The following is a 12589-nucleotide window of genomic DNA, read 5'->3' as shown; positions in this document are numbered from 1 at the left end:
CACTCATCAGAGTTTCAGTGATCAACAAATGAATATAGTTACCAGGCTTCGCTGCCATTGAACAAAACAGCCACATCACCCTGACTTTTTCGCACATTAGAATTGTGAATCACCAGCGTAAAATACTAGAGTGCGGATCGGGATCCTGATAATCTTGGGTGTACTTGTACATGATTGCTATTATCTTTCAAGCAAGCAAGGAACAAGCACGCTCCAAATCTTCACTTCACCATCCAATGCGCCGCTGCAGACAAGCGCCACCGAACGAACCGCGGTCACAGGCGCGCCGTGGCCTTCCAGGACAGCCAGGCAAGTGTACCCCGTGTTCTCCGTTCTCCTCCTCCACACCCTCACCGTCCTGTCCGCCGAGCCGCTGCACACCACGGCGCGCGGGGCGAGGCGCCGGGACCCGTCCTTCAGGCTGCCGGCGCGCCACGCCCTGATCTTGCCGTCCTGGTGGGAGCTGAGGACAAGACCGTCGCCCATGGCGAGAAGACACTTCACGGAGCTGTCGCACGCGGCGACGACTGTAGCGCTGCCACCGTTGTCATCCTGCCGCTGCTCTGCCCTTCGCTCGCTCTGCCGTCCAATGGCCACACCCTGATGCGGCCGTCCGACGAGGCGCTGTACAGAGAGTCGCCGTCGACGGCGAGGGCGGAGACGTAGGAGTGGGCTCTGAGGGTGGCGAGGCATTGGTGGAGGGAAGGGATTACGTTTTGGTCGCGATGGCCTAGCGACGGCAGAGAAGGAAGGCTCGGCTGCGACGAGAGCGACATGGCCTGGGAGAGCATAGCTCCTGCAGGCTCATGCTGGATTTGGCTCGGCTCTTGCTCACCGGCTGAATTCATGGAACTGAAGAACCTAATGAGCCAAGAGGATAGCGGCCACGTAACACACAAAAAGATTGCGGCTTTGTTTCATTGTATATGTAGTGGTGATTCTGATCTCGAAAGGTGCATAAGATTTCCTTTATTCGCACACTTGCCACTTGGTCCTGAGCAAGAGCAAGAACATGGCCCCATTACGCTTGTGCAGCGCAGCACCCAAAATCCAAATGGCACCAACTTGCCTCGCTTAAAGGGAGAAGTGGAGGCAACGGCGGGCACTGCGTGCCGCGTGCGGATAAATATGTTACCTAATACCAGCATCTGCCCTACGCCCCTACCATTTCTGGAGCCACAGCGGAGTCCCTTTCTGCCTAGCTATTTTTCACCAAGCATGGACATTCCCTTCTTTGGGCACAAAGCCAGCAAAGGTCATCGTGCAATGATACGTTCATGGCTTCATCTAGTGACCGGGACGTCCTTCTCCGCCCTCCTTCCCCGCCGGAGCACCTCCCGGTTCAAGCTGCCGCCACGCTCTCACCGGTCGTCGGTGGCTCCTCGTCGCCACATCCCAAGGTGGTTGACCGCCGCGACGCCTGCACCAGGGAGGGTCGGGGCCGCCGTCCTGAGCGACGCCGCGGCCAGACGTCCCTGGTGCACGGCCTACCGCTTCGGTGGCCTGAGCGCGCCGCTGGCTGCGGACGTTTGCGGTCGGTCCTCGTGCAACCGGTCGCCACCCAGGGGCAGGAGGAGGAGGAAGGCTGGACGAAAGCCGAAAGCCGCCGCTCGAGGTCCCGGAGAAGGTGCCGCCAACGGTTGGCCCAGCGCCATCTGGCGAAGGCAACGGCTCCTCCCCGGCCGGCGGAACGTGGGATCCCACCGGAGTTCTACGGGAGGTGTTTCAACTGCCTGTCCTTCAGTCATGTGGTGGCGAATTGCAGGCTGCCAACAAGATGCTTCAGGTGTCGTGGTTTTTGGCACTTGGCTCGGGAATGCACGAGGCCGCGCAGTCCGGCGTGCTCTACATCCTCTGGTGGGGTTGGCGGCCGCCGCATCTTTCGTCTTCGCCATTGGTCCCCTCCCACGCCGCTTGGTCCAGAGGCCTGCGGTCGCACGCCGTCGCCACCCCCCTCAAGCAACGGTGCCATCCTGGAGCATCCCGCGCCACGCGATGCTGGCGGACATTCGCGGGCCTAGAGGTTATGGCCCTCGGCTGCATGGTCTCTCTACAGCCTTAGGTGTGGAAGACGGCGCCAACGCTCCGCGCGACGGTCCACTGGCTGAGGTGCGCTTCAGGAGCAATGCGCCCACGTCGCCGCCGCCGGGTGCGGTGCTGCCGGCGCGCGCATCCTCCTCCGCCCCGGAGGCTGACCCGGCCCAGCTTCGACGTCACCACGCCCAAGGACTGCAGCGCAAGGTGTCAGGGACGTGCGCGCGCGGCTCTAGGACTGTAGCGCTGCCGCTGCTACAGGGCCATCAACTGCGACCGAGAACGTCTGCAACAGCAACACCAACTCGACAACTCGTCAAGACTGTGCGGGGGAGACCATGGAGCTGCCACCCGAGATCCTGCTGCCTCCTCGCCATGCTGTCGCTGACCGAATTGACGACCCGATGATGACGGAAGCTTCAATCCGGTGTCGCAACCGCCAGTTGCTCCATCCACGCTCAGTGACAGTGCCATGGCAGCCACTGCGCCGGCCGCTGCCTTCTTGGACAGCGTCCGCCTCACGCAGCGCTCTCCCCTTGCCACCGGGCCAGCACCAGCGCCTGCGCCCGTGCCTGCACCGACGCCTCGACGGAGCAACAGGCTTGCTAAGCAGCCACTGCATGAACGTGCACCAGCGCCGGCAGAACGCGCACTGATATCAACCAACGATGCCGAGGCTGCAAAGGAGAAAACAGCCGTGTTCCTTAACTCAGTTCGCTTGGCTCTGCAGGTGACGCTCGCATGCCGGCCAACGCCTTACACCTGCGACGGCTGCAGACGCCACGAAGAAGCAATCGCCTAGCCAAGCAAACATTGAACCTCGCCATCCGGCCCTCTAAAAAGGGGGAGATCCTAACAATGAAGAAGCTCGGCATAATTACGAACGACGGTGACGCAGAGCAGGTAAAGGACTTTGACAAGTTCTTGGCCACCACTATGCAGCCGCGTCATTTCGCAGCTTTGAGGGATGTCTTCCCGGCGGCATCTCTCCTCACTGACGCTGATCTCTTGCAGATCGCGAGCGATGCCGGCCACGCCAACGCCTGACGATGTGCGGTAGGAGCAAGGTTCATGGGTATCCTCCGTAGGGGTAGCCTTTCTATTTTGATCAGTTGCTGCCTCATAATCAGTTGTTGTTCCTTAGAATGTAAACCTTTATTGTAACCAAAACCGTGTGCGTACGTCCGAAAAAGGCCCGCATTGTATCTATTTTAACTTCTTCTTAATATAATGATACGCAGCTCTCCCGCGTATTTCTCAAAAAAAAAGATTCTAAATACTCATGTGCAGATCCTATCCATGCTAATATCCCTACCCAAGCGCTAAGGGGTGTTTGGTTCCTTGAGTTAAAGTTTAGTCTGTGTCACATCAAATATTCGGAGGCTAATTAGGAGGACTAAATATAAGTTAATTATAAAACTAGTTACACAAATGGAGGCTAAACGACGGGATGAATCTATTAAGCATAATTAATCTATCATTAGCAAATGGTTATTTGCTCAAGGACGGTGATTGCTTGCAGGCACCAAATGGTTATCCTCCTGAATGATATATATAGTTCAACAAATTAAATTTTCTTAAACCATATGGTCCATCAATTCGTATAGTAAAACTATGTATCTCAAGTGAGATGGTTTCATCTAGGATGAGTTGGTGCGGTTTATCTAACCAAACATAAGGTTCATCATACATTTTGAATCATTGCATTGCATGCATGCATGAACCAAATAGTACGCACAACCAAACAAAGCTACCCAAAAAAAAAGATTAAAGCTTAGGGTTTAAAAGGGTTCATTGAAATTTAGGGAGTTTGATCGACTATTCACACAAGCTTTTAGAGGAGGAAAAATATTAAAGATATAACTTGATACATGAATGTTATACTACAATAATCTCCTACCTATATAGGCAATAAAAGAGCTCCACAACATGCATATAGAGTACTTATCGCACCAATATTATATGTCTTGAACAACACAAAACTTCAATGTTGGGGAATGTTTTTGACTTAGACAACATTTACTAATCTGGTCAGCATGATCATGCATAGCTCGAGTGGTATGTACAGTTAAAACCTCCAGCACAGCTCGAGTGGTATGTACAGTTAAAACCTCCAGCACAGGGGCATTTTCCACAACATGAAGAATAAATTCAAGTTGGCCTCTTCCTCCTTTATATCCTGTAATATACATACTCTTCAAATGTTTGTATTCATATTGCTGAAGGTTCTGCCTTTCAGGACCCACATCCGCAAACCATAAATAAGGATCAAATCCAAACTGTAAGGTTAAAAAAGATAAATTAGTTCTCTCTTAATTAGATGACACGCGGCTCTCCTGCGTCATTTGAGGGGAAAAACAAAATAGTTTGCTATGTACAAATACTCAAATACTTGTATATGCCTAAGGTGTCATGACGCATGACGTAATTACTTTTGTATGTGTGGGTGCACGCATTAAAAGAATCGTCAGCAACTCATCATGTTGAAATATTGAAACTTCATTGAACAATATGATATCTGTGTTATTCACAACTTCAAAAAACAATCATTTGGAGATCTCTTAGAATGTTTTTAGTGCTAATTTCAACCCAGATATCTATAATATAGAAATGGTGTAGTATTCTAATAATGCAACAATAATACAAAATACCCCTTGGTCAACCTTCATTCATCCACACAGAAAATGCTTTCAATACATGGTGCCCCTTTCTTGGCCTTTTATTGACAGATGGCTTTGCAAATGTGATGGAATTTTGTAAATCCTCTGAACACCCAGATATCTATAACATATAAATGGTGTAGTATTCTAATGATGCAATAATACAGAAGACCCCTTGGTCAACCTTCATTCATCCACACAGAAAATTCTTCTACAGTTAGTCGGCTCCATTAATTCTGATATAACTATAGAATTTGTGATGTGTATTGCATTGGTAAATGGAAACCACCTTGATCAAATCTAACATACAAGAAACAACCTCATCGAAGTATATCTAGCATTTGTGATGTGTAATGCGACGGTAAATGCAAACCAGGGCCGTGCATTAGGGGTGCAAGTGGCACGACCACGCCGGGCCTCCAATTTCGAGGGGCCACTCTAAGTAGCAATTAGCCTGTTAAGCATGTTATAATCCAATCTTTTCCACGTCATGCCCAGTAGCTTACAGTGTATGCTTGGCTAGTTTGGGTTTCAATTCTATTATCCTCGCATTGCATTGCAGCATGCATTAATGCTTATAATAATTACATTATGAAGTATAAATATATTTTTGTTATTTGCATTTTAGAAATATGGGGCTACCATTTTGTATTTCACACCAGGGTCTCGTAAGCTTATGTACGGGCCTGCACCTTTATTGAATCATGATAAAGAAGAAAAACCTCATCGAAAGCATTAACAAATCCATATGGCGAAAGTAAAAAATTAACTGCCCTTGTTTTCTAAATTGAATAGAAGACTCCATGGTTTCAAATAACAAGTGGTGTTCATGGGTAATAGGTACACTAGTACGGCACATTGTTATAAAAATTCCTGAAGTGAGATGTGTGATGTTATTCACCAGGTGTTATTAGAGATCTTGTCTAAAACAATAGTAATGACTCCACACTTCGTGTAGATAACGTATGAATCATTCCTATATCATTTTAAAACACTGAATAATTGTACGAAGAAAGCATGGCACCAAACGAGATAACAGCTAACAGATGAACCGAAGATAACAACCTTAAATGTTCTCAATTCATTGCATCAGAAAAACACATAAAGGGGCATTAAGTGTCACCTCAAATACCTAAAAAACCAACTAGATAAAATGAGTTAATGCAAACATCTGTTTTTATAATTTAAGGTTGATTTTGAAACTTTTGCAAAACTTGAAAGTAGTAAAATGGACTAACGTAAATTGGAAACAAAATACATTTGTGATAATAACCCAGAAGAGCACTTACATGAACCTCCAGTCTTTCAATAAGAGGAGCGGCTCTTAGAAAAGAGACCAAATAAAAAAATTTGTCAGCATCTTTCCGGTCTATGTTCATGAACAACTGTAAATTCCTAAGACGAGAAAACTTGTATGGGTTATTTCTCAACCCTTGCATCTGAAAGGCAAAAAAAAAATAGAAAATTACTGAATAGATTTCGTCAGGTGAGAAGAATTTAAACATCAAGATTATTTTAACAGCAAACCTCTATTCGTGGAAAATAAATATGAAAAGTCAGATTCTTCATGCTTGGAAGGCCATCGAGGAGTGCTGCGAGAGCATGCTGAAAGATTGCTTGATAAAACGTAATTCTTACATCATCCAACTTCCTTGAATGGTTGAGGACAATAGGCAGAAAGGATCCTTTGTATACAAAAGTATCTAGATTTACAGCATGGAACTCTATCTTGGTCAATTCGCAGTGCACAATACGTAAATGTTGCAGATGGAACATAGGGGTATCCACCTTTAATTCATCCTTAAGATGGCATCTGTCCATACTTAGCCACTCAATATTACAGCAACTGGACAGTGTATCTTCAAGATCCTTTCTAGTCACATGCACCACCCTCAGATCAAGCTTTCTCAGGTTTGGGAAACCACTAAACTGGAAAGGTGGCTCCAATGATACAAAGCTAAGCTGAATACTTTGTAGACAGGAGATGCTTTCATTGTTAAAAAGATCAAATGGAAATATGTAGTGATCATATCGGAGCCCAGAGTCAAAAGGCTCCAGATCAAAAGCAAGAACTTTTACCCGCGAGGATGCAGCAAAACTAATAAAACTGTTGACATGATCAGCAAGTGTAGTGTCAAATCCAAATTTCACCTTAAATTCTTCAACCACATCACCACGGCACTTCTGTAAAACAGCGTTGACAGTATCGATGAAATTTTTCATGCACCTTTTATGCCCAGACATCTCAGCCCTGTTGAAGCATAACTTGGGGCAATTAACCCACAAATATCTCCATTCACTTGATAAGACGCTGGCCCTAACAACCTCTTTTAGAGGCAATTTTGATAAAATTGTGCATTGTACGTCCTGCTACAAAGTAATGGCAAATCATGAAGAGTTACAAAGTCCATTTACACTCAACGTTAAGGCAAACATACCTCTGGAAGATCTTCAAATTTAATATTGGCCTTTCTCCTGTTACAGATTGTTTTGTCTTGGCTGTCGTTTGATGCTGCTCCTCTTCCCATTAGATAATTCGCCATTCCAAAACTGAAAGTGTCAAGATAAATTCCTCAAACACTAGATTACGTAAACTACTTGAAAGCCAGATGAACTGGAGAGCATGAGGTGACTACGAAATTAAAATGTATGGTTCATGAAACTATCCCCCATCATGACTAAAGGAGAAATACCAAGCTTCTAATCACGAACCACCAACCCAATGAACTGAGAGAATCCTTGACTTTTGTTTCGGACAATTGGTACAAATGGTAGCAAAAAGCCATCACATACCAAACATGAAAAATATTTCTTCTTGTTGAGTGGAGTATGCAATTTTGTAAGATTTCCAGAGAAGAATATCAACATTTCGAAACGATGTCCCATTATTCCTCTGTTGGAAGTGCATCATAGGCTATGATCAGTAACAACTTGGGATCCTAAAAAGAGGCATCTTTGCTTACTTTTGATCAAGCAGCTGATTGCGTCCTTTTTATTCTCGACGAACCACCTGAACTTGTGTACTCAGGTATACTTCTCTTTTTTTCCTATATATATGGATTACCATGGCAAATTTAAGCTTGATAACTATTGCAAAATATATGTGGAAGTTAGTTGGTAAAAAATAAAATACATGGTGAGATCCGAATACACATAGCATTACGTTAGGGGTTTGGGGTGTTGGATTTCTTGCACACCACAGCAGGATGCTCGTCGCCGATGAAGGGAAGGGGATGAGCGGGGGCATACCTGGTGGATGCTCGTCGCCGATGAAGACCTGACCTGGCCAAGGGCGGCGCTGGCCACCCTGTCCCTGTGGTCGCCGACGATGTAACCCTCCTAGACAGCCAATCCAAACTCGATCTTAAGGAATTCGAATTTGATGTGTCCAAATTTGACGGGAATTCGAGGAGGAGCTAGCTAAGGTCGGATATAAAAAGGTAGTAGATTTCGGATTTGCAGTTATGTTGGAGTTGGATACGATGTCTCAAACTTCTTTTTTTGTCCTGTTGGATCTCTCTCTCCTCTTTTCAAGCTGCAACCACATGCATATTTCTCATCCAGGACAATTCTTTTGGGCCAAAAGCACCCGTCCACATGAAATGGATGGATCATATGCGTGTAGCGGCCCATGCAAGCAGGTGCGCCCCCCAGCCCATGGAGATCCAGATCGACCGACCAATTCGTTTGCCGCAGCCCATTTGGTAGTTCGGCCCAGTCCAACCCAGCGAGCTGGAGGGCCAGGCCGATGATGATGCAACAATTGTTTTCCAGTATCTATTCTTCAATGCAGCTAAACCTTCCCAATTATATATGTATATATGTATGTGTATATATATATATATATAATTACACTATATGATACCACGGTTCGCACCGTCGCCCCCTCCCTCCCCCGGTTTTTTTTCTTCCGTTTTTTTGTCAAATCACTTTTTCACGAACGTGGGTTGCCTTCAGTTTTTTGCATCTGCTATACGTGCCGCTAGAATTTCGCTGCCACCGCCGCCCGCCCCTGTCGCCAGGTGCCGCCGCCGCCGCCGGTCACAGTTTCTGCCGCCGCTCCCTTTCACCAGCTGATTCCGCCGCCGCCCCTGATTTCGCCGGTCATCTTCTCCCCCGCTGCCCCCGGTCGCCAGCTGATTTCACCGGTCGTCAGCTCCCGCCACCGCCGCCGGTCGCCAGCTCCCGTCGTCGCCGCAGTGTGTCATCCTCAGCATCCGGCGCCACTTCACATCGTTAGCCGCCGGCGCTATTTCCTATCCGTACCCAAGCTGCACGCCCTATCCATCGTTTCCACCCCCGATTCGATGCCCACAGCTGCCGGCCGTGAGGGCCTCCATCGCAACCGTGTAACTTCCTTCTTCTGATGCAACCGCGTAAAGGTGGACCTACTGCTGAGGTGACTGTGATGAGTTTCGAAGGTGGTGAGGGATCTATGCTGCGAGGTTCTATTTGTTTTCAGTGATTCTTGGCAACGCGCTTTGGATTCTTTAAAAAAAAACCTTCTTTCTGCAGGCTCTTCAGAAGCTAATTCACCCTAACATTGTGAAGCTGAAGGAGGTGACAATGGAAAATCATGAGCTGTTCTTCATCTTTGAACACATGGTTGGTCCTTTGCTACTTCTGGCATAATTCTTACCATATTTAACAAAGAATTTACCATGTATAGTGGCATGAACTTCCATACTTGTGAATTTAGTGTCCATGCACGTTGGCTGATATTGACCATAATGTCAATTCATTGATAGTTCATCTTAATTAAATGAGTGAGCCACTGCTACTCGGATTGATGTGCTTGACTCAATGTTTTACAGCCGTGAGTGTGATAATTGGGACCAGTATCATATGGAATTTGGGAAAAAAATCATGCATCGTCTAAGTGATGCTTTATCCATTGCTGCACCTCATAAATTTAAATCATTCAAGAATTGGAGACATGTGCCAGTCTAGGTTCCCGTCGAGAAGGTCCCACATGACAGTGCGTTCTTTGCCATGAAGTTTCTCGAGTTCTATGATGGTGTTGGCCATGGCTCACTTCACACTACCATGGATGCTGTAAGTCGTTTCCTTGTGTCTCTTCTTGTTTTGGTATGCTGTTTCTCACTTTGCACGCCGATATGTTTTTCATTTCAGGATCGATCAAAAGAGATGCGTGCTGAGACATTGTACTACCTCATATTTCATAAGCAGAACAAGGTGGCCACTTTCCCAGACGAAATGCTTCAATACCGTCGAGATGATCATCACCCTTTTTTCTATTAATTTTTTGATGTCTCATTGCATCCTTTCTCTGTTTCACTTTATTTTCCATTTTTACCTGTACATATTCCACATTCTATGTCTACTTGCTTAATATACAGAAATGGCTCACGAGGTATTAAGACAAGGCATCGTCTTCTTTATACTTGATTTCAGTCAGTTTCAAGTTCGGGCACTGCAAAGTTAGTGTGTCACCCATTTTTATAGAGATGCTATTTGGATTTTGCATTCTTTTTATTTTCTTGGAACCTTCTGCAAGCTTCTGACAGTTGAAAATGGACAAAAGCAAGTTGTCAGAAAGATAGCGTCAACCACGAATGATCGACTGCAACACATAAACAAAAAAAAACAATGCAATGTGTCACGTTTAATGTAGCACAAGATTCGTCTTTCTCTGACGTATATCTGGACGTAAAACATTCCCCTCCGTCCTTCCAAAAAAAACCTCCAGAACCATATGCTTCAAATCACCAGAAACGTACCTTTGGCTCGTTAGCAATGGACAGGAAGCGCGCGAGGCAATAGATCAATGGAATCGTTGCGGGCACCCACATAATGCCAGAGCAGCTTTTGTTCGGCGATATGGAGCAAATAGTTTGCAGTTTTAAGAACAACAATTCTAGTGAGCTGGCAAAACAATCGTCGGACTATGCCCGTCTTCTGACAGAGTATAGAGCCCTGGCCTCTATCTCATAGTAGCCAGAAGAGCAGCTGTGTAATAGAACCATGGGTTGTGGTGAAAGCTGAGCAGTGAGTGTAAGCGCAGAGAATACAGGTTCAGAACTAATCAGTGCAGCATGTCTGCATACATCTCCTGTAAACGATTCCATTGCAAATTATTTTAAGGCTGTACGGATTGACTGTCTTTCCAGCTGTGTCATGATGTAGCTATTAAAAAATGAAAACATTTGGTCGAGTGCTTCGTATGTCCTGGCCACGCTGTGCTATATTGTGACAGAAATTGAATAGAAATTAGCAGGGAAAGGGGTTCACCTATGTACTGAGAAAACATTAGGTACAGTGGCCATTGACGAGTTACAGCAGGGAATTTGTTAGCTTATCTGAGCTGAAGCTGATATAGCATTTTGCCTCTGAACAAAATAACTACGGGCTTTGCTTACAAATGTTCATCCGGACTCCCCCTCGAGTACTGATGAAAACTTCATCCCGTACGGCCCAAGCAGAAAGACGACAAATTTTTAGTATAATCTTTTTTAATTTTTTCAAGTACAACTTTTACAAACAAAATTATTAAGAAAACTTCTTAACATGATTTTGCTAGCATAACTTTTGCATGACTATTTTTTTAAAAAAAATATACACGTAAATTTTCGCTGTTCAACATCTATGGAAATGCACACTAACTTAGTTAATAAAACTGTTGTGCATAGCTCTTTTCGAATAAACTTCTCAAACATATAAATTTGATTATCAAATAAAGAAGCAAATTTTGTAGGTTAAATATGAAAAAAGAGAAAAGAAAAGGGAAAGAAAAAGCATTCGCATTCAGACCCATGATGATGATTCTAGCCCGCTCGCGTGGGCCCTCTAGCCCCCTGTCCTCACAACCACCCCTCGCCAGCGGCCACCCCCACTCCAGCGACCACCAAATCCCGCGCCGCCGCTCGTAGCTCTCCCACCTCCGCTCTCTCTCCTGATGCTGTGCCGTTTTACCCTGCTGCTACCTCCAGGGGCGTGGGAAGCATGTGCGCTGGATGGATGTGTCCGACTCCGACGCGGAGTCCCTCTACGTCATAACTTTGGGATAGAAAATTCCCGCCGCAACATGAACACTATGTTTCATGCAAAATTCACTATTCACTGTGAAAAAGGCAAGAAATAATAGTGGGAACATAAAACTTACAAAACTAGAGGGCATTGCCTCTATTTATAGGCTCAAGATCCTTATACAACTTATGACAACTTTTTTCTCTCGAAGACTTCTTGTTCTTGGTAGCAAAATTCAGACTCGTAAGTCTTGTTAGTTTATGAATTTCTCATGTGATGTCCGTCATCATTTTGTATTTTTACTTATATTTTGTCTTATCTTTCAGATTGATGATGAATATTCTCGTAGTGAACTTGAAGATATTCTATCACAATGTGTGAATAACCTAAATTGTGAACTTCCCAGTGACATACATAAAATCAACATATATGATGAATCTTTTGAAGAACTAAAGAAGTATGCCAAAAATGGCATAGCTTATTTCGTCCTATAATTGACACCTGCAAAAGGTAGAGGTGGTGGGTTTAATCGTAAAATGAACAAAGGCGGCGGAAGTTGGGTCGGAGCTAACAAAATTTATGGCAACAAGTGTACAATAAAGTATATAATGGAAACACTACTTATCATGATGGAATACAGTATAACTCGTATAAGGCTCTTAAGCCTAAATAATACTTCTACATTTTTTTGGTTAACTAAAGTTTATCGTATAAGGCTCTTAAGCCTAAATAATACTTCTACATTTTTTTGTTAACTAAACTGATGCTTTTACAGTTTTTTAGTTTAACTAAAGTTTAGCCCACCGATTAACCCTTTTATTTGGTTGAGTTAGTGCTAAACTTTAGCCTTTCAATGCAAATATAGTCATAAGTCCAAAGGCTTTTGGTAGGTCATGTCTCTCAGCTGA

General features: G+C 45.1%; 1 protein-coding gene and 1 long non-coding RNA gene across 2 annotated transcripts; one reads left to right on the top strand and one right to left on the bottom strand.

The window, feature by feature from the left end:
- Nucleotides 1–3674: 3674 nt before the first annotated feature.
- LOC117861996 (F-box/FBD/LRR-repeat protein At1g13570) lies at nt 3675–7127 on the bottom strand. The gene is made up of 5 exons (XM_072294795.1): nt 6222–7127; nt 5984–6133; nt 5818–5826; nt 4101–4313; nt 3675–3698 (listed from the first exon to the last, which is right to left on the bottom strand). Exons 1-5 carry the CDS (start codon nt 6936–6938, stop codon nt 3675–3677), a joined length of 1113 nt encoding a protein of 370 aa, XP_072150896.1. The 5' UTR covers nt 6939–7127.
- Nucleotides 7128–8603: 1476 nt separating this feature from the next.
- On the top strand, nt 8604–10080 carry LOC117861574 (uncharacterized). The gene is made up of 2 exons (XR_011898543.1): nt 8604–9749; nt 9828–10080. It is a non-coding gene; the product is annotated as an uncharacterized lncRNA (long non-coding RNA).
- Nucleotides 10081–12589: the final 2509 nt, after the last annotated feature.

Source organism: Setaria viridis, chromosome 6 (genome assembly GCF_005286985.2).
Source record: "Setaria viridis chromosome 6, Setaria_viridis_v4.0, whole genome shotgun sequence".
Taxonomy (NCBI): domain Eukaryota; kingdom Viridiplantae; phylum Streptophyta; class Magnoliopsida; order Poales; family Poaceae; genus Setaria; species Setaria viridis.
Note: the sequence above shows the minus strand (reverse complement) of the source record. Positions and strands in the feature narration are given on the sequence as shown.